We start from the raw sequence: 25,746 nt of genomic DNA, 5'->3' as shown, positions 1-25,746 counted from the left end.
GAGAGAGGTTGTTCAGGTAGAGCCAACAGTATTTAACAATTGATTGAATATGGATGCTAAGGAATAAGGGAATTGTGTATTTTTTTTAAAAGACTCCAAAACTATAGATTACTAGCTGGATGATGGTGATCTCAACAGAACCAGGATAATCTGGTGGCAGAGTAGGCTTAGGAGAGATGATGAGTTCCATTTTGGACCTGCTGAGTTTGAGATGCCAATGGGACATTTCTAATGGGAGATATCAAGTAGGCAGTTGGTGATGTGGTAGTGAAGTTCTGAAGAGAGATTAGGGCTGGATGTGTTGAGAGATGTCTATGTAGAAATGATAACTGAACCCATGGATATAGAGGAGATGACCAAGGATGAAGATTTATTAGAGGAGAATGGCACAATGGAAAGGTTGCTGTGTTTGGAGACAGAGAACTTTGGTTGAATCCTGGCTCTGCCACTTACTACCTTTGGGATCTTTTTGGGCCTCAGTTTCCTCATCTGTAAAAATGAGTAGGGTTGGACTTAATGACTTCTAACGTCCCTTGTAGTTCTATATCTCCTATTCTATGAGAGAAGAGGGCCCAGAGTGCAGGAGTAGGAGGATGAGCCAGTGAAGGGCATTCACAAGGATTGGTCAAAGAGGTAGGAGGACACAGAGGAAAGAAGAATGCCCCCATGGCCAAGGAGTGGAGTATAGCCAGGAGAGGATGGTTGACTATGTCAAAAGCAGAGAGGTCAAGGAGGTTGAGGACTGAGAGAAATCCATTGGACCTTTAAAAAATCATTGGTAACTCTGCTGAAGGAGACAATTTGCCCACTAGCATTCCTCAGCTTCTAGTGGTCATGGACAGTTTAAATGGAAGAAAAGTGAACTCTTTTTTTTTTCTGGGGAAAAGAAGAGATACCAATGTTGTCTGAAGTTTTGGAAAAGCCTTCCCAGGGCTGAGAAAGCCAAAAGCATGAACATCCAGCACAAGAAGGGGAGGAAATAACAAGTCATGAATATGAGGACCAGAGTGAAGAGTGGATGGAAGGCCGTGTATGTGCATGTGTGCACATGTGTGTGCATGAGTGTGTATCACTTTCTCTAAAAAGAAGAGATTAAAACAGAATCAGAAATAATTTTTTTTTAAATAAAGCATGAGTGGTGTGGGGAGGCCTTTGGGAATACCATCTTATCATTCTCATGACCTATTTCCTCACTCTGTGTATTTTCAGGATATTTCTACAGTGGATGACACCCTCCCTATGTCCTTGCGGAACTGGATCACTTTCTTCTTTAGCGTCATCAGTACTCTGATCATGATCTGTATGGCTACCCCAGTTTTTGGCATCATCATCATTCCTCTGGCCATCATTTATATCTTAGTACAGGTAGAGACCTCTCCACTTGCTGCTTAGGCTCAGAACGAATCACTAGTCACCCTCTCTGCTTTCTAAAAGCTCAGACCTCCTAATGAGTAGCTGCTCTTCTGCTTGTCACTCCTTCAGTTCCTTCCCCTTTTCATGGAAATATTCATATCCTGAAGAAAATGAGACCAGAAAACCCCAGTGACCAGGTTGGGCGTCTGTCCCAGGCTTCACTGTTGTACCACAAGCATTGGTGTTTTGTTGTTGTTGTTGTTTTGGATTTTTGCATTTTAATAGCTTTATTGAAAGGTCATTTTCTTAGTACCAGAACATACTGGCACTTTGGTCGGTTACTTCAGCCAACTTAGGTTTGCATTGATGAATATGGAGTTTAGGAGTAACTGAGGAGTGCATCTGCAAAACGCTTTACAAAATGAAACATAAGACATATGAGATATACTGTTGTTCTTTGGTTTATCTTTAAAGAGAATTTTTCTCCCCACAACATGATGTAAAAAGGAAATTTGAGTGGGGCAGCTAGATGGCGCAGTGGATAGAGCACTGGCCCTGGAGTCAGGAGTACCTGAGTTCAAATCCAGCCTCAGATACTTAACACTTACTAGCAGTGTGACCCTGGGCAAGTCACCTAACCCCAATTGCCTCACTAAAAAAAAAAAAAAAAAGGAAATTTGAACTGTTTATAGCTGTTTTGGAAGTTAAGCTATATATTACAATGATTAATGATATGTTCATTTAGATTCATTAACCTACATCTAGCCTTAAATGCTCTACCACATAATTAGTCTATTAAATTGCTGCTTACTTGAATCTAGATAGACAACTCACTGTAGTCTCTCTAAGTGGAATCGTTACAGGAGCATTATGACATTAGCTTGTCCCATATGTATTGTTTTTAAATACAAAGTTCTATACTAACCGTCCAGTTTTATACCAACAGTAATCCTCATTTAAAAGCTCTGTTGTTAGCATTAGCATATATTGCCTTAGAAGAGCAAAGCCGAGGTTTCATATTGGCAGACTATGAGTTGCTTAATACAATAGAAATTAATTTTTTCTAAGAGGCTAGATACTGAGATAAAAATCATCCTGTATAGGGGCAGCTAGGTGGCGCAGTGGATAGAGCACCGGCCCTGGATTCAAGAGGACCCGAGTTCAAATCCAGCCTCAGACACTTAACACTTACTAGCTGTGTGACCCTGGGCAAGTCACTTAACCCCAATTGCCTCACTAAAAAAACAAAATAAAAATCATCCTGTATAAAATTCTGTATACCATATCAGGTTCCCTAGGATAATGTTGAAGATTATTTAAATATAACATGTCTATCTAGAACTTTAATAGAATTTGATGATCAAATTTAAATGGAAAATATGCCAAGTCTGAAAACATCAGTGCTAATCTATTTGCTGTGTCTCAGGCTTCATGACTTAAATCCATTCTAATATTGGAGTCCACAGTTCTGAGGTGAATTAAGCTTTCAAAAGAGTTGAATTTCTTCACCATAAGAATCCTACTATTAAGACCCAGTGTCAGGGATTGTTGGAAGATGAGTGATTTTGTAATAACTATGCTTCAACTGGTGTTCAGTATGCCCAACCACAATTCACTTCAACTTCTGAACATTTAGTTTAGAACACTTGCTTAATGAATATTCAGTTAGGCACTTTGCTACAAGTGCTTGCCAAAAGGTCAGATCTCTGTAATTTATCTTGGAATGGTTCTGAAGACATTCTACTCCTTCCGTCAATTCTATAAATTTCTGTGCTTGAATCTCCAGTGCAATTATAGACAATGCCAATACAGAAGGCTTTGCTTTAGAGCATAATTCCACAGTGGCATGCCTTAAGTTGAGCTTCCAATCTTTCAAAGCTCATGTTCTTTCTCCTTTCAAATGGTTCATGAATGAGTGAATAATCGAGGTGTAGAAACTGAAAGACAGTAGTAGCTTTGACTTTCCAACACACCTTCTCTAATTACAATCTTTTCCATTCTCATCAGGTCAGAAACTGTGAATTTATATTGGCTTATTCGGATCAAATCAGTAGCTAATGGGATATTTCTCTCTTCTTTTGTCAATTTCACAGCCAGATAGAAGCAACTTAATCCCACATATCCAAGATGTTTGGGCTGTACCTTCATTTTGGATAGAAATCTGTCCAGTAAATTCACAACTGGAGAGAAAGTCTCTGTGTCAAAACCAAAGAACTGAGTTAGGCTAAGAAGGTCTTTCACTTTGAAGACCCTCAGTCTTGCAGTCATTCCAAGGCCATTATCATGAGCAGATTCAATTAGTCTCAAGCCACAGACCTTTGGCTGACATCTGGACTCCTGTTCCAACAGAACATTCAGCTGGTGCAGCTGTTTCTGAGCTTCCCTTGTTATCAGTGCCTCTATCATCTTCAAGACAGCTCTTCTTCCTCACACTGAAAAATTAGTCCGAACATCCCAGACTACAAGGGAATTAGATGGGGGAGAGGAAAGGCACCCGGGGAGGTGGGGGGTGGGGGGGATGACGGAGGAGGTTTCTGGGGCAGCAACTCCAGCAAGCTGAGAATGATACCAGTACCAGGCCACAGAGTGCTCCACAAGCATAGGTTTTGAATAGAATCAAACTGAGGAGACCTGTCCAGATATAGCATTGCATAATTGCATATTCAAAGCTAGATGGACCCTTAGGGGCCACTGAGTTCAACATCCCTCCTCACCCTATTTTACAGATAGGGAAACTGAGGCACAGAAAGCTTAAGTGATGTTCCCAGAATCATACAACTATGGAAGTCTGAAGCTGGATTTGAACCTAGGTCCTCCTTGACCTTTGGACCCAGGTCCAGCTTGAGTATCCTGCCCACTCTGCCAGACTGTACCTTGTTTTCTCTAGTGACTCCTTTGAAGGAATCCACCTAGGATGGATGCTATCATTCCTGCAGAAAAAGTGGACTCCTTTTTGTCACTTATGTCAAACCTGGAAGTGGGCATCAAGCTTGCTTTCAACACGTAATTATTTCTAGTCTATTGCCATTGCTAAAGTCACCTTGCCTTACTCTGTACGTGTATACAGACAACTACCCCCACCTTCCTGCTTTTCTCACATTTCCTCCCTTTTCTCTCCTTCCCCCACTTCTCTGATTATAGTGCTGAGGCTCCAACCTTCCACACTCACTGACCACGGTACTCCCAGAACAGGGAAGAGGGACATGACTTGACTTTCTGCTCCCTGCCCCCCTTTTCACTCTGCAACCCGTTTTATGCTTCCAGAGGTTCTACGTGGCCACCTCCCGCCAGCTGAAACGTCTAGACTCTGTCACCAGGTCTCCAGTATACTCCCACTTCAGTGAAACAGTGTCTGGTTTGCCCATCATCAGGGCCTTTGAGCACCAGCAGCGTTTTCTGAAGCACAATGAAAATATAATTGATAGCAACCAGAAATGTGTCTCTTCCTGGATCATTTCCAATAGGTGAGGGGCATTTCTCATTTGGAATCATGCGTTTGAATTCTGTAAGCTTGGTACTGACTACAGATGGGTGTGGTGAGACCAGCAGCTGTTATTTATTTATTTTTTTGATAAGAAATGAGAAAATGTACCCACCTCCTCTCTTCACAGAGGTAGGGGGACTTGGAGTTAAGAATATTGGATATTTTACCAGCCACACCCAATATGGTCACTCAGTGGCTTTGCTGTATTTTTCCTTTCTCCTTTTTTAAATCTTTGTTACAATGGATGACTTGGTGGGGAGGGAAAGGAGAGGAATACAGTTTGAAATTAAAGTGACATAAAAATAAAGGCACAGAAATAAGGTTTAGAGAAACTCATCTCGAAGTACCACAGCTATACTCCTGATAAGCTATGCAAGGTACAGAGGTCCCAATGTTTTCTATCTGGCTGCTTGCCCCTTGAGTAGAAGTCAAATGATCCATCTGATGTCAGGATGATTGTTTTGAATTTAGGGGTGGAGGAAAGGGAGAGTAGATGAGACAGGATGTTCCTGTAAAAACCTAGAAGGGCCACATTTTGGAGGTGAAAGGGACTAGGGGACCTGCCCCACTTCAGGTACCTACTGAACCTGTTAAGGGGTTGAGCTGTCCCAGCAAACAGGAAGATCTTTATAAGGATAAAGAAAGCCAGTCGGTGGGTAGCTGAAGACACTTAAAGAGGCAAGTTGGAATTCCTGGGGTATTGTTTGTTTGTTTTGGGAGGTGGGGACACTAAGAAGTCAGAAAAGGGAAACAATGAAGATCCTTCCACGTGCTTGGGCTTGGAGCCTCGCTCCACCGCAGTCTCCCATCGCCAGAGGGCTGTAGCAACCCTGCTGTAAAAGATAAAACCAAACAGGAAATCAAACCAAAGCCCACAGGAATTACAGGCGCGCTTTGATTTAAGTAAATATTATCTGTCAAAGTACAGGTTTACAGAACAGACCAATTAGGAAGTGATTGTAGCGTTAAAGGACTCACTCGCTATGGGGTTCCCTTTAACAGCAATCTCCTCCCCCTCTTTCAAATGCGATTCATTTCATTCATTCATTCACTCATTCAGCGGCTGGAAGTCTTCCTGTTATATTTGTATCCCCAGCACTTAACACGGCGCTTGACAGATAGGAAACACATAACAGATGCTTTTTCATTAGTTCGCTCCCACTACATGACCCCCTTTCCGGTCTTTTATTTCTTTAAAATCAGATTCACTGGGGCGGCTAGGTGGCGCAGTGGATAGAGCACCGGCCCTGGAGTCAGGAGTACCTGAGTTCAAATCTGCCTCAGACACTTAACACTTACTAGCCGTGTGACCCTGGGCAAGTCACTTAACCCCAATTGCCTCACTAAAAAAAAAAAAAAAGAAAATCAGATTCACTTCCAAAAAAGTGAATTTACAGACAGTGTTTTCGACGTCCGAATTACTCTGAGTGAGGCACACACATCACTGGGTACATCCTTGGACCCCCCTCCCCAAGGAGCCCATCCACCATCCCCACTGTTCCTTTGAACCCCGAGCTGTCTGGGGTGCTGCAACAGGCCGGGGAGTTGGGAGCCCTTTTCTCTTGGTTCTGTTTCCCTACAGGTGGGTGGCGATTCGACTGGAGCTGGTTGGAAACCTGGTGGTATTCTTTTCTTCTTTGCTGATCGTCATTTATAGAAACAACCTGAAAGGGGACCTCGTGGGCTTGGTGCTTTCCAACGCACTCAATGTGAGTCTGAAGCTTCAGTGCCAGGACACCAGGGACTCATTTCAAGTTCAAAGTCGCTCGCTGCTTTTCGGCCAATAGCTCCCCTTAGTCTCCTCAGTCCTTGTTGCAGGTTTGGTTGTCGTGCCCCTAGGCAGATAGCGAGAGGCAGATCCAGATAAAGGGATCATATACTCTGTTTTCTCCTCTCCCTTCCGAATTCCCCAGAACTCCTGGTCTACATTCTGTTCCGGGGGTCACGCTCACACTCCTAGAGGTGGGTGGTGGGTACACGGCTAGGAGTCCGGAAGGCTGGAGTTTGAACCCTGGTTCTGATGCCTACTATCTGTTATCTTGACCTCTCAGCCTCAGTATTCTCATTATAAAATGAGGATAATAAAAGCGCCTCTTTCCCAGGGCTGTTGGGATGATCAAAGGAGAGAACATGTGTAAAGTAATTCATAAACCTAATAGCGCTATATGCAAGCCAATTATTATCATTTGTATGATTAATCAACTAATCAATAAACATTCTAAAGCACCTTTTACATGCCAGGCATTGTGCTAAGTGCTATTAGTTGCTCCTTACTACTATTTCTACAGCGTTCATTCAGTTAATATTGAGACCCTGCAACTGTCCAAGGTGCAGCACAGAGTTTTATGGGGAAGAGATTACAATTCTAGTAACCAAAGTCATGGTGCCTGGTGGCATTCCACAGAGTGACAGAAGACACATAGAGGTTCATCCTTTTTATATACTACTGTATTGTCACTTGACATCAAGAGTGAGCCAATAATATCCCTGTGTAAACATCAAGATGCCTAGGATAGATCAAGGGTAACTAATGATATCAATCATAATAACAATAATAAGGGAATTGATAAAGTACTTTACAGTTTGTAAAGCAACTTACCCATTTTCTCATGTGATTCTCATAACAATCCTATGAGGTAGGGGCTCTTATTATCCTCATTTTGCAAATGAGGCTTAGATAGAGTAAGTGACTTCCCCAGGGCCACAGATCTAGTAAGAATCTGAAGCAGGTAGAGAGGGGCATTTTCATCTGCTAATTCTTGACCCTCTTCCTCTGGCTTCCCCATGCATCCATCTTTCATGGTTCCTCTTTGCAGCTTTCCCTGAGCATTCTCCACACATCCCATGTAGACACTGACAGATCCATTTTCCAAACTCCTGCTCTTGCAGTCAGTAACACTTCATTGTGCTGGGTTCCTTGAAAGCAGGAACTGCTTCATCTATGTATTAGTTGTGTGTCTCTCACACTACTTAGCACAGTGCTAGGCAGAGAAAACAAATAAATGCTTGCTGATAGGCTGATGGGAGCAAGTTTCTGGATCAGAATCTATCTCATTATCTTTTGCTCTTGGTGCAGATCACACAAACTCTGAACTGGTTGGTGAGGATGACGTCTGAACTGGAGACCAACATTGTGGCTGTTGAGCGTATCAATGAGTACATCAGAGTGAAAAATGAGGTAAGAAGGAACTAGAGAGAAGGAAGGAGACAGGAGATAGGAATGATTTAGGCTCAACTGGACCTTGTCCTTTATAGATTTTTGCTTTTCTACTCCCTTTAAATCTCTCCTCCTCCTCTTTTCATATTCCTCATTCCCTCTTCACCTCTCTTTTCTGCTTGTTCTCTATCTCCTGGCCTCCTATGACAAGCAAGTCACAATAGTTGAATTTGAGGGTCATTATTTAAAATAACATTGTTGACAACAACAGCAAAAATAGAAACTGAATGCTGGATAATGATCCTTCTTAAGCTTGCCTCCAAAGAAGAGCTAGGAAATCAAACCTCCCTCCCTTCTTTGTACAAGTTGGGGACTCTGGGAATGGGACACAGCATATACTGTCAGAATTGGTTAATGTGTCAGGTAGTGCTGCTGATCTGCTTTCTTTCCCATCTCCCCCTCCCCCTTTTCTTTTTTATTCTTCGTTAGAAGAGTTGGCTCCCTGGGTGGAGGGTGCCACTACATTAGATTTTTAGACTTAAGAGTTAGGTGGCAGCTAGGTGGTGCAGTGGATAGAGCACCAGCCCTGGAGTCAGGAGTACCTGAGAGTTCAAATCTGGCCTCAGACACTTAACACTTACTAGCTGTGTGACCCTGGGAAAGTCACTTAACCCTAATTGCCTCACTAAAAAAAAAAAAGGTTAAAAGGAAGGCATTCTCATCAGTGAGAGAACCATGGAGGAAGTAGAGAGTGGCATTTCAATGTGTTGAGTATTCCCACAATCCCAAAATGCCATCTTCCAAATGCTCAATGCTTCAATGGCCATTTCAAGTCTCCTCTCCTCCATGAAGCCTTCCCTGACAATTTTTCCAAAACCTTCTGGAAAATTCCTGTCTCAACCCCGACTTTGTACTTCATTGTCCTCAGTTATCCCTATGTTGGTCTTTTCTTTCCTTAAAAGCAAGGGACTCAGGGCAGCTAGGTGGTGCAGTGGATAGAGCACCAGCCCTGGAGTCAGGAGTACCTGGGTTCAAATCTGGCCTCAGACACTTAGCACTTACTAGCTGTGTGACCCTGGGCAAGTCACTTAACCCCAATTGCCTCACTAAAAATTTTTTTAAAATAAAAATAAAAGCAAGGAACTCTCATATATTTTATTTTGAATTAATACAGTGCTAGGCACATAGAAGGCATTATTGAGTCTGCATACAGAAATGCACATAATGTAAAAACAAAATATATCCATCATTTTTTAACCCAGTATTGTCTCCAATTGGTTAGTCAATTTGTCTCCAATTGGTTAGTCAGGCTTATAATGAAACCAAGACTGTTCAAAGAGCATTCACATTTCCGCTCTAGGTTTCACATAAGATTGTTCCCGGGGGGAAAAGGTTTTCCTAAGCATTTTCTTGCAAGACATTTAAAAAGCCTGACTCTGGGGCAGCTAGGTGGCACAGTGGATAAAGCACTGGCCCTGGATTCAGGAGTACCTGAGTTCAAATTCGGCCTCAGACACTTGACACTTACTAGCTGTGTGACCCTGGGCTAGTCACTTACCCCTCATTGCCCCACCAAAAAAAAAAAAAGTCTGACTCTTTCAAACTGGGAATAGCAATTAGATTTATGACTCCCCTCTTATTGTTTGTCTTTTATCCTTGAAGAGGACCAATAACATTTCAAAGGTGATGTCATGACTTGCTTGTGAATTGGATTTAGGGGGAGAATTGGGAAGTTGTATATTAGGATTCATCCAGTGGAGCTTTGTAATGAAGACTGACACAATTTCCTAGGCTTTAATGGAATGAGTTGGAGTTAACAAGAGAGTGGGACAATCATGATTCTAGTCCAATCCATGCTAAAGGGCAAGAAGAGTCAACATGCTGGGCTGAGAAACTATAATACTGGGTTATAATAGTCTGCCATTCTCCCCAATAGATCCAACTCAAAGAAATATGTAAAGGGATAAAAATTCCATGGGAATTTCAATTCAGGGAAGACAAAGAAATTTAGAATTTGGAGTTATAAAGGAATATAGGAATCATCTTAGACCTTGACATGAAGAAACTGAAACCCAGAAAGGGTGATGCTGAAGGTCCCCCAGGCAGCACCTAGCAGAGCTGGTATTTCAACCCAGGGACTCAGATAGCAAACCTTTCCATTCAGCATGCTCCTTTTAGTATAAGGGGTATTCTCGGGGCGGCTAGGTGGCGCAGTGGATAAAGCACTGGCCCTGGATTCAGGAGTACCTGAGTTCAAATCCGGCCTCAGACACTTGACACTTACTAGCTGTGTGACCCTGGGCAAGTCACTTAACCCCCATTGCCCCTCAAAAACAAAAAAAAAAATAAGGGGTATTCTCCCCCTGTTATTTATGAGGTGAGAGATTATGGATGTGCAATATTGCATATATTGTCAGAGTCTGGTGGGACATGAGTTAATTCTGCTCACTTTCCCCCCCCCTCTTCTTACTTTTAAAATCTTTATCACAAGGGATGCCCAGGAGAAGGGGTATATTCAGAAATAAAGGTGATGTAAAAACAACAGCTATCAATACATTAATTTAAAGCAGAGTTGGTGCTGAGGCTTCTATGTCTGGCTTCTCACTCAGGCCCAGTGGATAACAGAGAAGAGGCCTCCAGATGATTGGCCCAGCAAAGGGGAGATCCAGTTCACTGATTACCAAGTGCGCTATCGTCCTGAGCTGGACCTGACATTGAAGGGCATAACCTGTAACATTGGGAGTACTGAGAAGGTGAGCATAGCAGCTGCTGAGGAGGTGGCATGGGCTGACAAAAGGAGCAGAGTTTTCCTGTAACCAGAAACAGAGGCCCAGGGGGATCTCTGGAATCCTTCACTCTCAGGCTGGGGGTGGGAGGTTGTACCACTCCCCTGCCCTTGTGGAGCACAAGGAAGATGCTCTCACAGCCAGACTGCAGAACATCAGCAGGGCATGGACTGGAGAAAGAGCTGGGCATTTCTCTACTTGATCTTACTATATGCTTGGGCTCCTCCCACGGCTTCTTGATCTGTTCTCCTGCTTCCCTAGTTGGTGGAAAGAATAACTAGGGTGGGACAGCTGGAGCTTTGTTCCATGGTTGACCATTTCCAGGGTGCTGACAGCTCCTTCCTGGGGTGGGGGGTGGGGGGTGATTCTTCATTTGTCCACCATACTGCTGACCTTCTCTGCTGGTGCCTTTGTTCCCCTGCCTAGCTCTGCCCACCTCTACCATGTGCTTCTTCCCTAGGTGGCTACATTTTTAGCATTTGAGGTATCCCAAGCCACACTACCTCTCTCCCCCACCCTGCAGGTGGGCATCTGACCCCTATACTTACCTCCTGTCTTGGGTTAAATTTTTTTTTTCCTGGGAGCAACACTATCAGTGGGGTCCCAAGAACAGTTTTAAGAAGAGAGTCCTTTGGAACAGAAAACAGGGAGGTGGAGTGCCCTATCTTATGGAGAGAAAAGGACAGTCCTAACATTGCTTGACTTCTCTCTGGTCATGACAATAGAGTCCTTGGCTTAGTTACGGTCAAAGGTGAGGGGCAAAGGAGGGGACTTTACAAAGGGCCAGGAACTGCTTGTCCCAGGACAGCATGGGAACCACAGGCAAATGCAACTTTTTCTTGGAGGTAACAAGTGCAAATAACTCAGACCATTTTTTACAGGTTGGCATAGTGGGCAGGACAGGGGCTGGGAAGTCATCCCTTACCAACTGCCTCTTCAGGATCTTAGAGGCTGCAGGAGGCCAGATCACAATCGATGGAATAGACATTGCCTCCATTGGGCTGCATGATCTCCGAAACAAACTAACCATCATCCCTCAGGTGAGTTCTGGAAGCCTTCCCCCTCCCTCCCCCTTTACCCACCTTGGGGACGTCCACAGGACTCTTGTTAAGTCCTCATTTCTTGGCTTACTCCCTGGTGCAGATGAAGGGACACTATCTGTAGGAGATGTCCTGACCACTTCCTAGGGCTCCCGCTCTTCCTGGTACTCATCCCTGGCATATTCGTAGCAAAGGACACAGCCCCATCCCTGGGCAGGACAAGGAGCCCCCCGGATTATGTCTGAAGCTTTCATGCTCTGCTTTGTGGAAAACCTGGAAAGCTTGGCCTTTGCAATCAGTTCTCAGCTTTCTAAACCAGTGACCAAATCACACTTGTGTGGCTGGTACAATGTATGCTCCCACAGGGCAGAGACTGATTGTCTTAGTTTTGTTTTGTTTGCTTTTCTTTGTATGCCTCAAATGCTTGCAGACCAACTGACTGACTGTCTAGGAACAAACAAATGAACACTATGCTTAGAATTTTTCTTCTTGCAACAACTTTATTCAATTCCCTGAAATGGCAACAAAAAAGACATTGGTGGAGTACTATGAATGAAGGGGGTGGTCGGTAGTGAGTTAATGAAGTCCTTAGTTCAACAAATATTAATTGAACACCTGTTATGAACAAGATGTTGTTCTGGCATTTGGCTATTTACATTTTCATCTTTTCTCTTAAACAATTCCTTCTTTTTCTTTTTTTGGCTGGGCAATGGGGGTTAAGTGACTTGCCCAGGGTCACACAGCTAGTACACATCAAGTGTCTGAAGCCGCATTTGAACTCAGGTCCTCCTGAATCCAGAGCTGGTACTTTATCCATTGTGCTACCCAATTCCTTCTCTTTTGAGATTACTGAGAAATAGGGCCACCTGAAGGGATTTTATACTATTGAGGTCCCATAGGTAGTGTAGAGGTACATGGAAATGTAGGGGGAGGAAGGGATGTCCTTTCCTCCATCCCTTGAGTGTCAGAATCATGGAATCTCAGAATTGGAAGAGACTTCAGAGACCACTTATGTAGTCCATTTAAGATTTCCCAATATAAGGTCCCCATGAGTGGTTTCCAGCCTCTGCTTAAAGACTTCCCATGAGGGAGAATTCGATACCTCTTGAGGCAACCTGTTCCATTTGGGGGATAGCTCTGGTTCATAGGAAGCTTTTCTATATATGTAATAGACAGACATGTAGATATCTCTGAAATCTGCCGCTGCAACTTCTTCCCAGTTCTCCTAGTCCTGCTCACGGCCACCAAGCAGAACAAGCTGAATCTGATCCCCTTCCATGTGACAGACCAAGTACTTAAATGGCTACACTATCCCTGTCCCTAAATTTGTCCTCTCTGGATTGACCAGCCCGGGTTTCACAAGATAATCCTGGGGGGCAGCTTGGTGGTACAGTGGATAAAGCACTGGCCCTAGATTCAGGAGGACCGGACTTCAAAGCCAGCCTCAGACACTTAACACTTACTAGCTGTGTGACCCTGGGCAAGTCACTTAATCCCCATTGCCTCTCAAAAACAAACAAACAACAACAACAAAAAAGATAATCCTGGCCTGGCAGGTTCTCCAGCTGTCCACTTTTAGAAATCCTCCATCTTGTCTATGTCCTTCCTGACTCAAAAATAGTTTCCAGAATCTAATAATGGTGCTTTTCTGGATCTGAGACCTAATTTAATGAAGTCTAAAACAAGCCAACTTTTTTGGCTAAATCACAGTCATTCACTAAACTGCCATTGATTTTTCACACAAAGTTACCCAGGCACATCTCACCTGTCCTGTACTTACTTCAGCCAATATTTTAAATGCAAGTGTAGATCTTTACATTTATCCTATTAAATTTCATCTTACTTGGTTCAGTCAATAATTTCAGGTCCTTGTGATCTTTCCTGGTTCTGTCTGTCATTCAGTGCATTAGCTATCCCTCTTGGCCTTGTGTTGTTTAAATATTTGATAAGGATGTTGTGTCTTCATCCAAGACAGTGATAAAAATGTTGAACACTAGAGATTCAAGAACAGATCCTTTGGGGTGCTCCATTGGAGACATTTCACAAATTCAGCATTGACTTATCTCTGAGTCCTATCATTCAACAGGATCTAAATGCACTGAAGTGTGAGCTCTTTTCAGTTTGTCTTCAGGGACAAGCATGAGGATGTTTGCCTTATTCTGTCACTGGCCACCTGAGTTGTCAACATCACCAGGCCAGCCAGCAGTAGCTTGAGTTGATTGTAATACTCTGAGGGCTGACCCAGTTCTGACTGATGGTTCAGCTAGCCAATCGAAAAAGATACAGGAACATTGGGGCATGTGATCAAAGTTCCACTTCTTCCCATCCCTTTGACTAATTCACCACTAGAAAGAGGGGAGGCAGCAGCTGAAGATATGAAGTGTGGGTTGTTACTCTAGAAACACCAGCTGCTATGAAGCCTTAGATCCTTTGCTTACCATTTCCCTTGCCACCATGTGGAGGATAGCAAGAACCTTCCAGTGAGCCCCAGATGTCCTAAATGGAGCAATGACCACAACTGTCCCTACATGAAGGCTGACACGATCTTCTAGAGATGGAGTTCTTCAGTGCAAAAAACATTTATTTTATTTTTTCCAGTTACATGTAAGGGTAGTTTTCAACATTCATTTTCATAAGATTTAGAGTTCCAAATTTTTCTCCCTCCCTCCCTTCCCTCCCCCCTCCACAAGACATCATCCAATCTGATATAGGTTATATGTGTACAATCCACAAGTGCTCTTTTTATCAGTTCTTTCTATGGGTGTAGATAGTAAGCTTCCTCATTAGTCCCTTGGGATTGTCTTGGATCATTGTATTGCTGAGACCAGTTAAGTTATTCACAATTGCTCATTGAACAATACTGCTGTCACTATGCACAATGTCCTCCCAGTTCTGCTCACTTCACTATGCATCAGTTCATCTGAGTCTTTCCATGTTTTTCTGGGATCATCCTATTTGTCATTTCCTATACCACAATACCATTCCACTACAATCATATGCCACAGTTTCTTCAGTCATTGCTCAATTGATGGGCATTCCCTTGATTCCCAATTCTTAGCCACCACAAAGAGTTGCTATATTTTTTGTACAATTTCCCCCCTTTTCTCTTTTTCATGATTGCTATTAACTGTTTCCCTCCATCCTATTCCCTTCCCCATGATATTCACTTAGAGATGGAGTTCTTAACATGATTCTGCCATCTATTCTGTAAGCCTCAGTTTCTTGCCATCAACATAGGATAGAGAAAAGTATCATATTGGATACTTATTTTGTGGGGTTCTCATAAGGGTCAAATGAAATAATGTATGGGAGGAATGTGGGTTTTTAATTTAATTTTATTTTAATTAGCAAGAATGTTTTTTTCAGGGCAGCTAGGTGGTGCAGTGGATAGAGCACTGGCCCTGGATTCAGGAGGACCTGAGTTCAAATCTGGTCTCAGACACTTAACACTTACTAGCTGTGTGACGCTAGGTAAATCACTTAACCCCAATTGCCTCACCAAAAAAAGAAAAAAAAAAGAAAAGAATGCTTTTTTCTCCCTCCCACCTCCTCCATACAACACTGGAGAAATGAAAAACAAAACCCTTGGAACAAATATGGATAATTAAGCAAAACTAATTTCCGTATTGGCCATGTCCAAAAATATGTGATTCATTCTATATATAAAATTTAAATTCGTCCTCTGATACTTATTAGCTTTGGGATCCTGGGCAAGCCACTCAATCCTTGTTTGTCTCAGTTTCTTAAACTATCATTGTTGTGAGCATCAGATGAGATATTTGTAAAGCACGTAACTCAGTGCCTGGTATATAAATGCTGGCTTCCTTCTTCAGTTCTGGCAACTTTCTTTCTTTCATTCTTTCCTTCCTTCCTTTCTTCCTATTTAGTCTACCACCTCTATGTCAGGGGGTGGGTTGCATTCTTCATCATTCGTCCTCTGGAATCATGGTTGGTCATTGTGTTGCTCAGAGCTCATCTTTTGAAGTTGCTTGTTTTTACAATATTATCATTACAATCCATACTATTCCCCTGGTTTTGCTCTCTTCACTCTGCATCGGTTCCCTGGGGTTTCTCTGAAACTGTCCATTACATTATTTTGATGGCATGATAATATTCCATTACATTGACATACCATAATTTGTTCAACCTTTCCTCAACTGATGGGCACTCCATTAGTTCTTTGCTATCACAAGAAGAGTTGCTATCTATATTTTTGTGGGTCCTTTCCTTATTTCCTTGATCTCTTTGTGGAATAGGTCTAGTGACATTGGTAGGTAATGCAGGTTAGTAACTTTGGTGGCAGTTCCAAAAAGCTTTTCAGAATGACTGGATTGACTTTACAGCTCTACCAACTCTGCATTTACATGCCTATTTTTCCACTACTCCTCTAATATTTGTCGTTTTCCTTCTTTTCTAAAAAAAACAACTTTATTGACCTGAGAAATGTGAGATGGAAACTCAGAGTTTCTTTAATTTTCATTTTCCTAATTATTAGTGATTTGGAGCAATTTTTCATATGACTATTTGGATTTCTTTCCTTAAGAAATACCTTTTCCTATCCTTCCAGAGTTTGATCAGCCGTAGAGTGGCTCTTACTCTTATTTTTTTAATTAGTTCTTTATGTATCTTGGAATGCAAAGCACTTTGCAAACCATATAAATCACTAATAGTCTACCACCTTCTTATGTGCTCTGTTTTTATTGAGGGTAGCAAAACCAAAACAAAACAAAATCAAAGTGGTGTTATAGTAAACCACCATTAGGTGGCAGTAACTCGACACGTTAGAACCATTATTATTTAGCATTTCTTTAGCTCTTCTGTAGCATTTGCAAAGGACTTAGTAATCTTTTTTAGAATTCAACATGACCTTTTCCATGACCCAACCTAGGAATATTTTCCCCACTTGATAAATGGTTAAAGGAGAGTCATTTTCTAATTAGTGTACCACATAATCTCATAACTGGAAGATTCCCCAGAGGGTACCTAGTCTAGTCATTATCAAACTTTTTGATCTAAGGATCGCTTAACACTTTATGAAGACCCTCACAAAGCTTTGGTCTATGTCCATTATAGCTATCAATATTTATCATGTTAGAAATTAAAGCTGATAAAAATTTTATATTATTTATTCATTAAAAATAACAAACCTATTCTATTCACATATTTTTATGAAAAATAACTTTTCCAAAACAAAAAAAAATTAGTGAAATTTTTGCAAATCTCCTTAATGTCTGTTTTAATAGAAGACTAAACATTCTATATGTTGTATTAGGTTGTTTCAGCTGAAATATTTGAAGAAAATTTGGCCTCAAAGAAATATGTAGTCTGGAAAGGGATCCAGATTTTAAAAGGAAAATCACATCTTTGGAGTATTATGAAAATAGTTTTGTGGGTTTGGGGCCTGGGATCTGCAGGTCATATTTTGAGAATTGCTTATCTAGTGTAACTCCATATGTAAACAATGAGCCCTCTACTTGGAGTCATACCTGTTTGAGGCAGGATTTTCACGCAGGTCTCCCTGCCTCTTAAGTCCAACAGTCTGCCATTGGGCATCATGTCCCCACTAAGTCTACCTTTTCCAGACAGAAGATCACAACAACCTGCCAATCAAACAATGAATAAGTATTGTTTAAGCATCTGCCATGTGCTAGGCATTGGTGATACAAAAATGGAACTTCCTGCCATCAAGGAATATGTGTTCTATCAGGGAAACCCAAATGTATATAAAACATATATACGAAATAAATTCAAAATAATTTGGGGGGGAGGAGGCACCAGCAACTGGGGACCTCAGGAAAGACTTCATGTGGAGGTGTTACTTGATCAGATTTTTATAGGAAAGGGTGAATTCCAAAAGGAAAAAGGGAAGTGGGAAGGGCATTCTAGACATGAGAGACAGGCTTTGTGTTTGTGTGTGAGTGTGTGTGTGTGTGTGTGTGTGTGTGTGTGTGTGTGTGTGTGTGAGTGAGAGAGAGAGAGAGAGAGAGAGAGAGAGAGAGAGAGAGAGAGAGAGAGAGAGAGAGAGCAAGAGCGCATACTAACACACTTCCCAGGAATTTTCCTGAGGGTCAAATGAAATAATCATAAAAATGCTTAGCACTGGGGCAGCTAGGTAGGGAAGTGGATTGAGCACTAGCCCTGGAGTCAGGAGGACCTGAGTTCTAACCCGGTCTCAGACACTTGACACTTACTAGCTTTGTGACCCTGGGCAAGTCAATTAACCCCAATTGCCTCACCAAAAAAAAAAAAAAAGTGCTTAGCACAGTGCCAAGCACATACTAGGTATTTAATAAATGCTTATTCCCTTCCCCTATAGTTTCAATAATGACTTAGTTCTCCTTTCTGGGCTCAAGACAAATAAATCCAGCTTTGACCACTGCTAATCCTACATTCCAAACACCAGCCTATCTTTGGCTAAAAAGTTGGTATTATTAATAAAAGACTGTGTTTGTCAGGGGTAGACCCCATAGGTAGAAAGAAAAAAAGTTTCAGTTTTTTGTACCTCTCCTTTCAGAATAAAACTTCTAGGAAAAATTCCCTTGGGAGGCCACCAGGCTTAGTGGATGAAATACTAAGCTTTAAAATGCATTGTATTGAACCAGTTTTATCATTTGCCCACTGAATGACTATACTTCTGTGACCCCTCCCCCTTTCTGAAGCGCCCTCAGAGATTTCCAGAAATCACCAGCACCAATCTGGGGATTGTTGGAGGGGTGTCCCTGCCTACCAGCTTCCCAATATCTCCTTCTGCCCTTTGGTTTATGCAGGATCCCATCCTGTTCTCTGGAAGCCTGAGAATGAATGTGGATCCTTTCAACAAATACTCTGATGAAGAGATCTGGAAGGCTCTGGAATTGGCTCACCTGAAGCCCTATGTGGAAGGCTTGCCTCAGGGTCTGACCTATGAAGTGAGTGAGGCTGGTGACAACTTCAGGTAAGTTCCCAAACCCAGATCAGCTTCCTCTTAAGGCAACCATTAGACCAAAGGATGGAAGGAACATTTCCCTCCCCATCGTACTCCTTGTGAGACTGATGTTATGTAACTAATGTTACCTTGTAATGTGGGCATCATGTTGATAAAGTATCTTAAAATCCTCAGCTTGAAAGAGGGCCATGCTAGGCCGGCTTGGTGGAGTGGAAGGTGGAAAGTCAGCACCTCCCCTTCATGGACCTCAGTTTACTCATCTTTAAAGTGATGATGTTGTACTAAATGACTAATGAGGTCTTTCTAGTGCTAGCATTCTGAGGAAAGCTGTTTTGGGGGTTTTTTTAATCTTCTTTTATAGAAAGAGCATGATGCTAATAAAGGAAGATGCTATGAATGGGATCTGGTCTTGGCTCTGTTCTAAGCAGACTGATATCCCTCAACAGCCTGTTTGATGTCCTTCCAGTTATCACCTTTGTGTGGGCAGCTAGGTGGCACAGGGGAGAGATCACTGGACCTTGTGTCAGGGAGACCCAAGTTCAAATCTGACCTCATACTCTCATTAGATGGGAGAGGCTTTCTCAGTCTTAGTTTCCTCATCTGTAAAAAAGTACTATCTACCTCGAAGGGGTCTTGTGAGGATTACATGAGGTAATGCTTTGCAAGCCTCCAAGTTCCAATTGTTATTGTTATTACCCTGCTATGGAAAAATCACAGAAAGGACACGGGTGGCAGTAAAACTGCAGTATTAATGACTATTTCTAGTGTTGTTTCTTTAGGGTATTAGTCAGGAATTAGAACAATAGTATAGTTTAAATCCCAGTACAGTACAATAAACTCCAGGGACTCTACATTTTTTTGTCGTTGTGCACAGTTTTGTTATCAAATTTTATTCCTATAAGTGAGTCATTGTCGGGGGCTTAGAAATCATTTTGTCATGTTGGGATTTTTTTGATTTTTGGTTGGTAGTTGAGGTTATAAAGAAAGAAAAGGCATAAAAAGGCCCTTCTCTTCCTGCATGCCTATGGAAGGACTGAAAACTCCCAGGCATTGTGTCTCTCTAGGGCTGTCCCCCGAAATTAGCTGAGCCCCCTGGGACATCATGGACTCAAACTCCTGATGACCAGGGTGGATCTCTAAGATCCATTTCTGCCAACACATTGCCCTCTGGGAGGCAGGAGAGTAGGATTTCACTTATCTGCCCCCCGATGCTGGCAGGAAACCTTGTTGGGGCTGTCTGATGCCATGGCTGAGGTTGGTGCGGTTTCAGATGGAGCCATGAGGAGGTACAAGCATCATTCCACAGCAGCCTGCAGTTGTCACCTTCCATGGGTCAGTTGTTGGGAAGTCACCCTGGAGTGCTCCAAAACTCTTTCCTTAAAACCAAAAGGACAAATGGCAGCCAGGAAATGTTGAAATTTAGGCTGGTGGCTCAAATTCCAACTTTTGATGTGTCTGCTCAACAGCAGGGCTTAGCTCTTGCCTACCTTTCATTGACTCAGCATGGAGCCTGATTCTTCCCAGCACACACAGAAAATAATTCCAGGGACAATGTGGGGGAAATCAGAACACAATGGACCAATGACTTGGGAGAAACCCTAAGTTCCTCCAAAGATCAAGTTTTCCCTCTACCCCAGAACCAGGTCAAATGCCCCTGGAATCCTTTTGGAAAGCTCAAACTCAGCCTCAAAAGCTGGAGAAAAGTCTACAGTTATTTTGCTTCACCTTTACTCTTTTAGAGATTAGGGCAGTTTCATTTTCCCACAACTGACTCTATTTTAAACTAACATATGCTTCATTGTTTGGAGTCATTCTCTCAGTTCTATTAACTTGCAACCCTAAGGTCTTCTAGGGCACATATTTCCTTCCCATTCATTTTGCTGTGGGAATCTACACTGGCTTCTTGCTGGAGGTGGGACTGTGAGATATGACCTTCCCCTTGACCCCCCTTGGACTTTTGCCTGAAAGAGGAAAATCTGGCTTAAGAACAAGATACTTTATAGACACTGTCTTATGGGTGGGACACATAATCCTTATTGCCCATATTGAGAGTTGTCTATCACTTTTCTCATGAAGTGTAAGTCATACTGGCCATTTCTACACAATATTAACTCTTATTTCTGCAGCTCTTTGAGGTTTGCCAAATAGCTTCCTTACCGTCCCATCAGGAAAGGCATGTGATTAGAGGGTGCTGGATGCCCTGGTGGATAGAGAGCTTGCTGGAGTTGTATCACTCTGGGCAAGTCATGTAACATTAGCTCTTAGCCTCAGTTTGTTCATCTGTAAAATGAAGATAATGAAAGCATCCACCTTGAAGGGTTGTTGTGATGGTCGAGTAAAATGAGATCATATATTTGAAGAACTATCTACATGGTAGTTATGATGATTACTGTCGTATCAACGAGGAAGGTGAGGCTAGAGAGTTTAGATGCCTCAGCCTTGGTCACCCAGCTAGCAAGGGCTAGAACTAGGATTCAGTCTAGCCAGCCCTTTACCACACTGTGCTGCTAAAGATTTCCATTTTTCAACCATACTCACTGTGTAGGCAACCCCTTTCTTAGAAGACGACTGAGAGCACAATAGCTACCCCTGGCCTACTGCTAAAGCCCCTGATTATGGGGTGGCAGCATGCCAGTCCCAGGTTGATTTCCCTCTGGAGCCAGGGGAATCCCTGCTACATGTCAGGACAAATTATCAAGGACCAGACTAGGGTGATTTCCACCTATTAGTAGCCTGCTTCCAGTTGCAAAACATTTAGTTGCCTTTGATCCTAATTTGGGGGAAGATGTTTCAGCCAGAGATCAAATTAACAGCTAATGTTTACATGGTACTCTGAGGTTTGCCAGTCATTTTATAAGCTCCAATCTATGGCACAAAGGTTTCTGTTCCACTTAGCTCTAGCTCCTGAACTGAGGCCCCCTGAGGACACCAGGTCTGAAAACAGTGCTGTGAATCTTGTTCTGGCTTTTGCTGGAATAAGAGTGATCGATCCTGATATCCTTGCCCTTCAAAGGCCTCAGTCACTTCCTCTGATTTGAGATCTGGTGCAGGTGCTGACCCTTTAAATCACTTTCTTAGAAGGGTGCAATATGGGGCAGCTAGGTGGCACAGTGGATAGAGCACTGGCCCTGGACGCAGGAGTACCTGAGTTCAAATCCGACCTCAGACACTTAACACTTACTAGCTGTGTGACCCTGGGCAAGTCACTTAACCCTAATTGCCTCACTAAAAAAAAAAAAAGGTGCAATATGAGCTCCCTGGCCACGCCTATTTTCTCAGCTCTACCAACAGCCTCCTATGTGTGCCACTGACCAGAAAATCCTGAGACACACTGGGTCATCTGGCACGACTTGTCCATTGAAAGGGTTTTCTTTTATGTAATAATGTAGAATTCTAATCTATTAACCCTCTTATTTAAGGTTCCTCAACATCAACATGAGACAGCAATGAGCACATTCCTTAACTGCTCCACTCCCCTCCCATAGATGGTTAATCAGGAGTTTCTGCCTTGTGTATAGGCTCTTCATAAATCAAAGTCTATCTGCACTTCACAAGCCTATGCGAATCAGAAGTCAGACTCATCCAACATGGTCATCTCTAGTCAAGGCAGGTCTTTAAACAGATAGCAGCTTTGAGGCCAAAAGTACACATAAAAATGAATGAGTGCTAACACTGTTCAGAAATTGTGAAACATTTCAGACGATGGTGTCCCCCCTTCCTCCCTGCCCCCCACACCAATGCTACAAGTCAAAGACAGTACCACAATGGGACAGTAGTTTCTGTTGTAATGGAATTTCACCATACTGCTAGTACCAAATATCCACCATTTTTCTTCCACACTATCTGTGTAGCTGCTTAAGGGGCAGTAAATAGTACAGCAAGGTCCTGATTAGTGCCAATAATGAATCCTCTGAAGTGGTAGCATTCTTTGAATTCACACTTATTTCCACTGGGCTGGAACCAATTACCTTGTTTTACGTAATTATAATTTTGAATATTGTGAATTCAAATACACTTGACCCATCCACTTTGAGGGGACTTCATTATGTGCACTAATTGGAATCGAGTTGGGAATTTGAGTCCATCAATTTAGAAATGAGTTGGACCAAGAATGCTGGCCTCTCCCCAGCGTCCAAGACAAAAGGTCCACTTGTTCTGAGTGCTCACTCTTGGTTTGTTATGTTGATGACAGTGTAGGGCAGAGACAGCTTCTGTGCCTGGGCCGTGCTCTGCTTCGGAAATCAAAGATTCTCATCATGGATGAGGCCACAGCTGCTGTAGATCTTGAAACAGATAACCTAATCCAGGCCACAATCCGGAAAGAGTTCTCTAATTGTACAGTCATCACCATCGCCCATCGCCTCCACACAATTATGGATAGTGACAGGTGAGTTCTGGGTGTTAAACTGAGAGCATGAGATGGGAGAATGCACGTCAGAGGGAACAGAACTAGACAAGCATCTTCTAGAAAATCCACAGATGGGAAATCTATCCCTTAGCAGAGTATCATCATACTATGCAAACTGCCAGGAATAGCCTTTCCAAGGAACAGTCTAGAAACTGGGGCTGGGGTGAGGGTTTGGGAGGAAATGGTAGTTGTAGAAGAAGGGCTCATCATTCTGGGGGAAAGGGATTGTGGGTGTTCCTTTGGCTCTAATAGTTTAGGCTTACTTTTTAACTCCTGAGACTCAATGCTTCCTTTCTGTCTTGGTTCCAGGGTTATGGTATTGGATAGAGGGGAGATTGTAGAATATGACAGCCCTGATAAACTCCTGCAGAGGTCTGGTCCTTTTTACTTCATGGCCAAGGATGCTGGCATTGAAGGTTCCAACACATCACTTTAGTGATGTACAAGTTATGTGAGGCTACACAAAGGCTGATGTAAATAAACAAGACTGTACAAAGGACATTGGCTTCTGAGCTGGACCACCTGGATCTTCACCATCATTGAGCTGTCCCCCAGAGCCAAGGCAGCAAAATCCATACATTTGGCCCTGGCCCTTCTATGTTGGTTTTGTGAAAATTCCCACAATATACAGAAGGGATTAGAAGTGATGGAGGATTGATACCTTGGGTGGCACCTGCTCTAGAATGCTGAACAACACCTTGAGCACAGTACCTAGCAGGTAGTAGGTACTTAATAAATGCCTGTTAATTAAGGGAGTGTTGGCCTCCCATTTTATGAGTGTTAAGGAGTTTGAATGTCCATTTGTCACCTATTGGTACAGGATGGGCCTCTGATCCAATTCATTGCCTTACAAAAAGGCAGATGATGGCTGTATATGTATAATTGCTATCTTATTGCTTGCATTCCCAATGGTTGGGAAAGGGGTAGCAGGGACGGGGAGAATTTTGAGCCCCAAATTTTAAAAAACAAATGTAAAAATTTCTTAAATGTAATTGGGAAAATTTAATGAAATAAATAAAAAATATTTTTTAAAAAAAAGAGACAGATGCTTTTTCTTCCCTATGTCCACGGCATAGAGCAAGTGAAAGGGAAAAAATAGAAACATTTGGCTCCTTATTCCCAATGGGCTTAGTTAAGGAGGGCTGCAGCCACAGGTAGCCCCTTTAGTGTCTCCACTGACCACAATCAAGAAGTCTGTCACCTACAGCCACCAACTACAGCCACCATGGACATACATCTCTTTGGTCAGTGTCTTCACATCTATGAGCTGGCCAAGCAGAATGTGACATTATACTCCTCTGTGTGCCATCTACTCCCCAACAAGATGATAAGGAGCCAAACCTGGGAGGTTCAGAAAGATCAGACACCCTCATCCCACTTAAGATGTATGGGTGGGTACAGCCTGTGTAAAAAGCTATGGACCTTGAACTCCTCAGAGGAAAATAAGAGACAGTCTATCTTAAAGAGAGACTAGAACAAAAATAATAATTAGAATAATGTAAAAGAAATTTCAAAATGTAGATGTATTAGATGCCAAATGCAAAAATTGCTTCTGAGGCCTACTACTGTCATTGTTTCTATCTCAAATTCTTAATAATAATATCATACCAATTACTGTCACCAGGACTTGGGGGAATTAAATAGTGACTAACCTCAAAAAGCAATTTATCAGTATAAAATATCTAAGCAATTACATTTCAAACCCTTCTTCAAACTCTTTTTAAAAGTTCTATCTCAAGGGGCAGCTAGGTGGTGCAGTGGATAGAGCACCGGCCCTGGAGTCAGGAGGACCTAAGTTCAAATCCGGCCTCAGACACTTAATACTTACTAGCTGTGTGACCCTGGGCAAGTCACTTAACCCCAATTGCCTCACTAAAAAAAAAAAAGGCCTGAGTTCAAATCTGTCCTCAAAAACATACTAGCTCTGTAACCTTGGGCAAATCACTCACCTGTTTCTTCAACAGTTAAATTGGGATAATAAATAGTACTTGACCTCCCAGGGATGGTGTGAGGATCAAATGAGATATTTGTAAGGCACCTGGTACATAGTGGTCGCTATCCATATGCTAGCTAGTATCGTTCTTATTATAGACACGAATAAGGTAGGGCAGGGTAGAGGCTGTTTGAAGATAGACATAATGTCTGGAGAATGAGACTGATTCCTTTACATCTTTTCTTTGGTTCCAGAGTCAAGACCAACAACCCTCCATCTTAAACCTAGGATTGAATTTAGAGCTGGAAAGGCCCTTAAGAGTTCATTTGTGTCCTAGCTCCTCATTTTACAGATAAGGAAACTGAGGCCCAGAGGGCTTAGGGGTCCAAAGGTAGAAAGCGGAAGAGCTAGGAATCAACTCTCAAATCCTGCCACTTCTCTGGTAGACCATGTTATACTGCTTCCATATTACCTAAGTGAATACACAGCAACCCTATTCCTGCAGCCAGAGAGAGATTCAGAAGGATCTACCCACACAATCATCACGGCAATGATCCTTCTTTACCTCCCTGCTGCCTCTGATGCCTCTGATGGCCGCTCCCTCCCCACTCCCTGCTTCCTGCAATTCTTTTTTGAACAATACTTCTTTTTGCTTCTCTA

At 42.6% G+C, this 25,746-nt stretch overlaps 1 protein-coding gene and 1 pseudogene across 1 annotated transcript in view; one reads left to right on the top strand and one right to left on the bottom strand.

The window, feature by feature from the left end:
* LOC122744490 (ATP-binding cassette sub-family C member 2-like) overlaps positions 1-23,923 on the top strand; it is an 87,484-nt gene extending 63,561 nt beyond the window's left edge. The window contains 9 exon segments of the mRNA XM_043990003.1: positions 1,210-1,365; positions 4,618-4,817; positions 6,420-6,546; positions 7,914-8,015; positions 10,604-10,747; positions 11,662-11,820; positions 18,588-18,754; positions 22,938-23,132; positions 23,463-23,923. Of these exon segments, the coding sequence (XP_043845938.1) occupies positions 1,210-1,365; positions 4,618-4,817; positions 6,420-6,546; positions 7,914-8,015; positions 10,604-10,747; positions 11,662-11,820; positions 18,588-18,754; positions 22,938-23,132; positions 23,463-23,589 (1,377 nt within the window). The 3' untranslated portion in view covers positions 23,590-23,923.
* Positions 2,879-3,759, bottom strand: LOC122744492 (annotated as a pseudogene).
* Positions 23,924-25,746: the final 1,823 nt, after the last annotated feature.

The sequence above is a fragment of the Dromiciops gliroides genome, chromosome 2 (assembly GCF_019393635.1).
Source record: "Dromiciops gliroides isolate mDroGli1 chromosome 2, mDroGli1.pri, whole genome shotgun sequence".
Lineage (NCBI taxonomy): Eukaryota > Metazoa > Chordata > Mammalia > Microbiotheria > Microbiotheriidae > Dromiciops > Dromiciops gliroides.
This window is presented reverse-complemented; position numbering and strand designations above follow the sequence as displayed.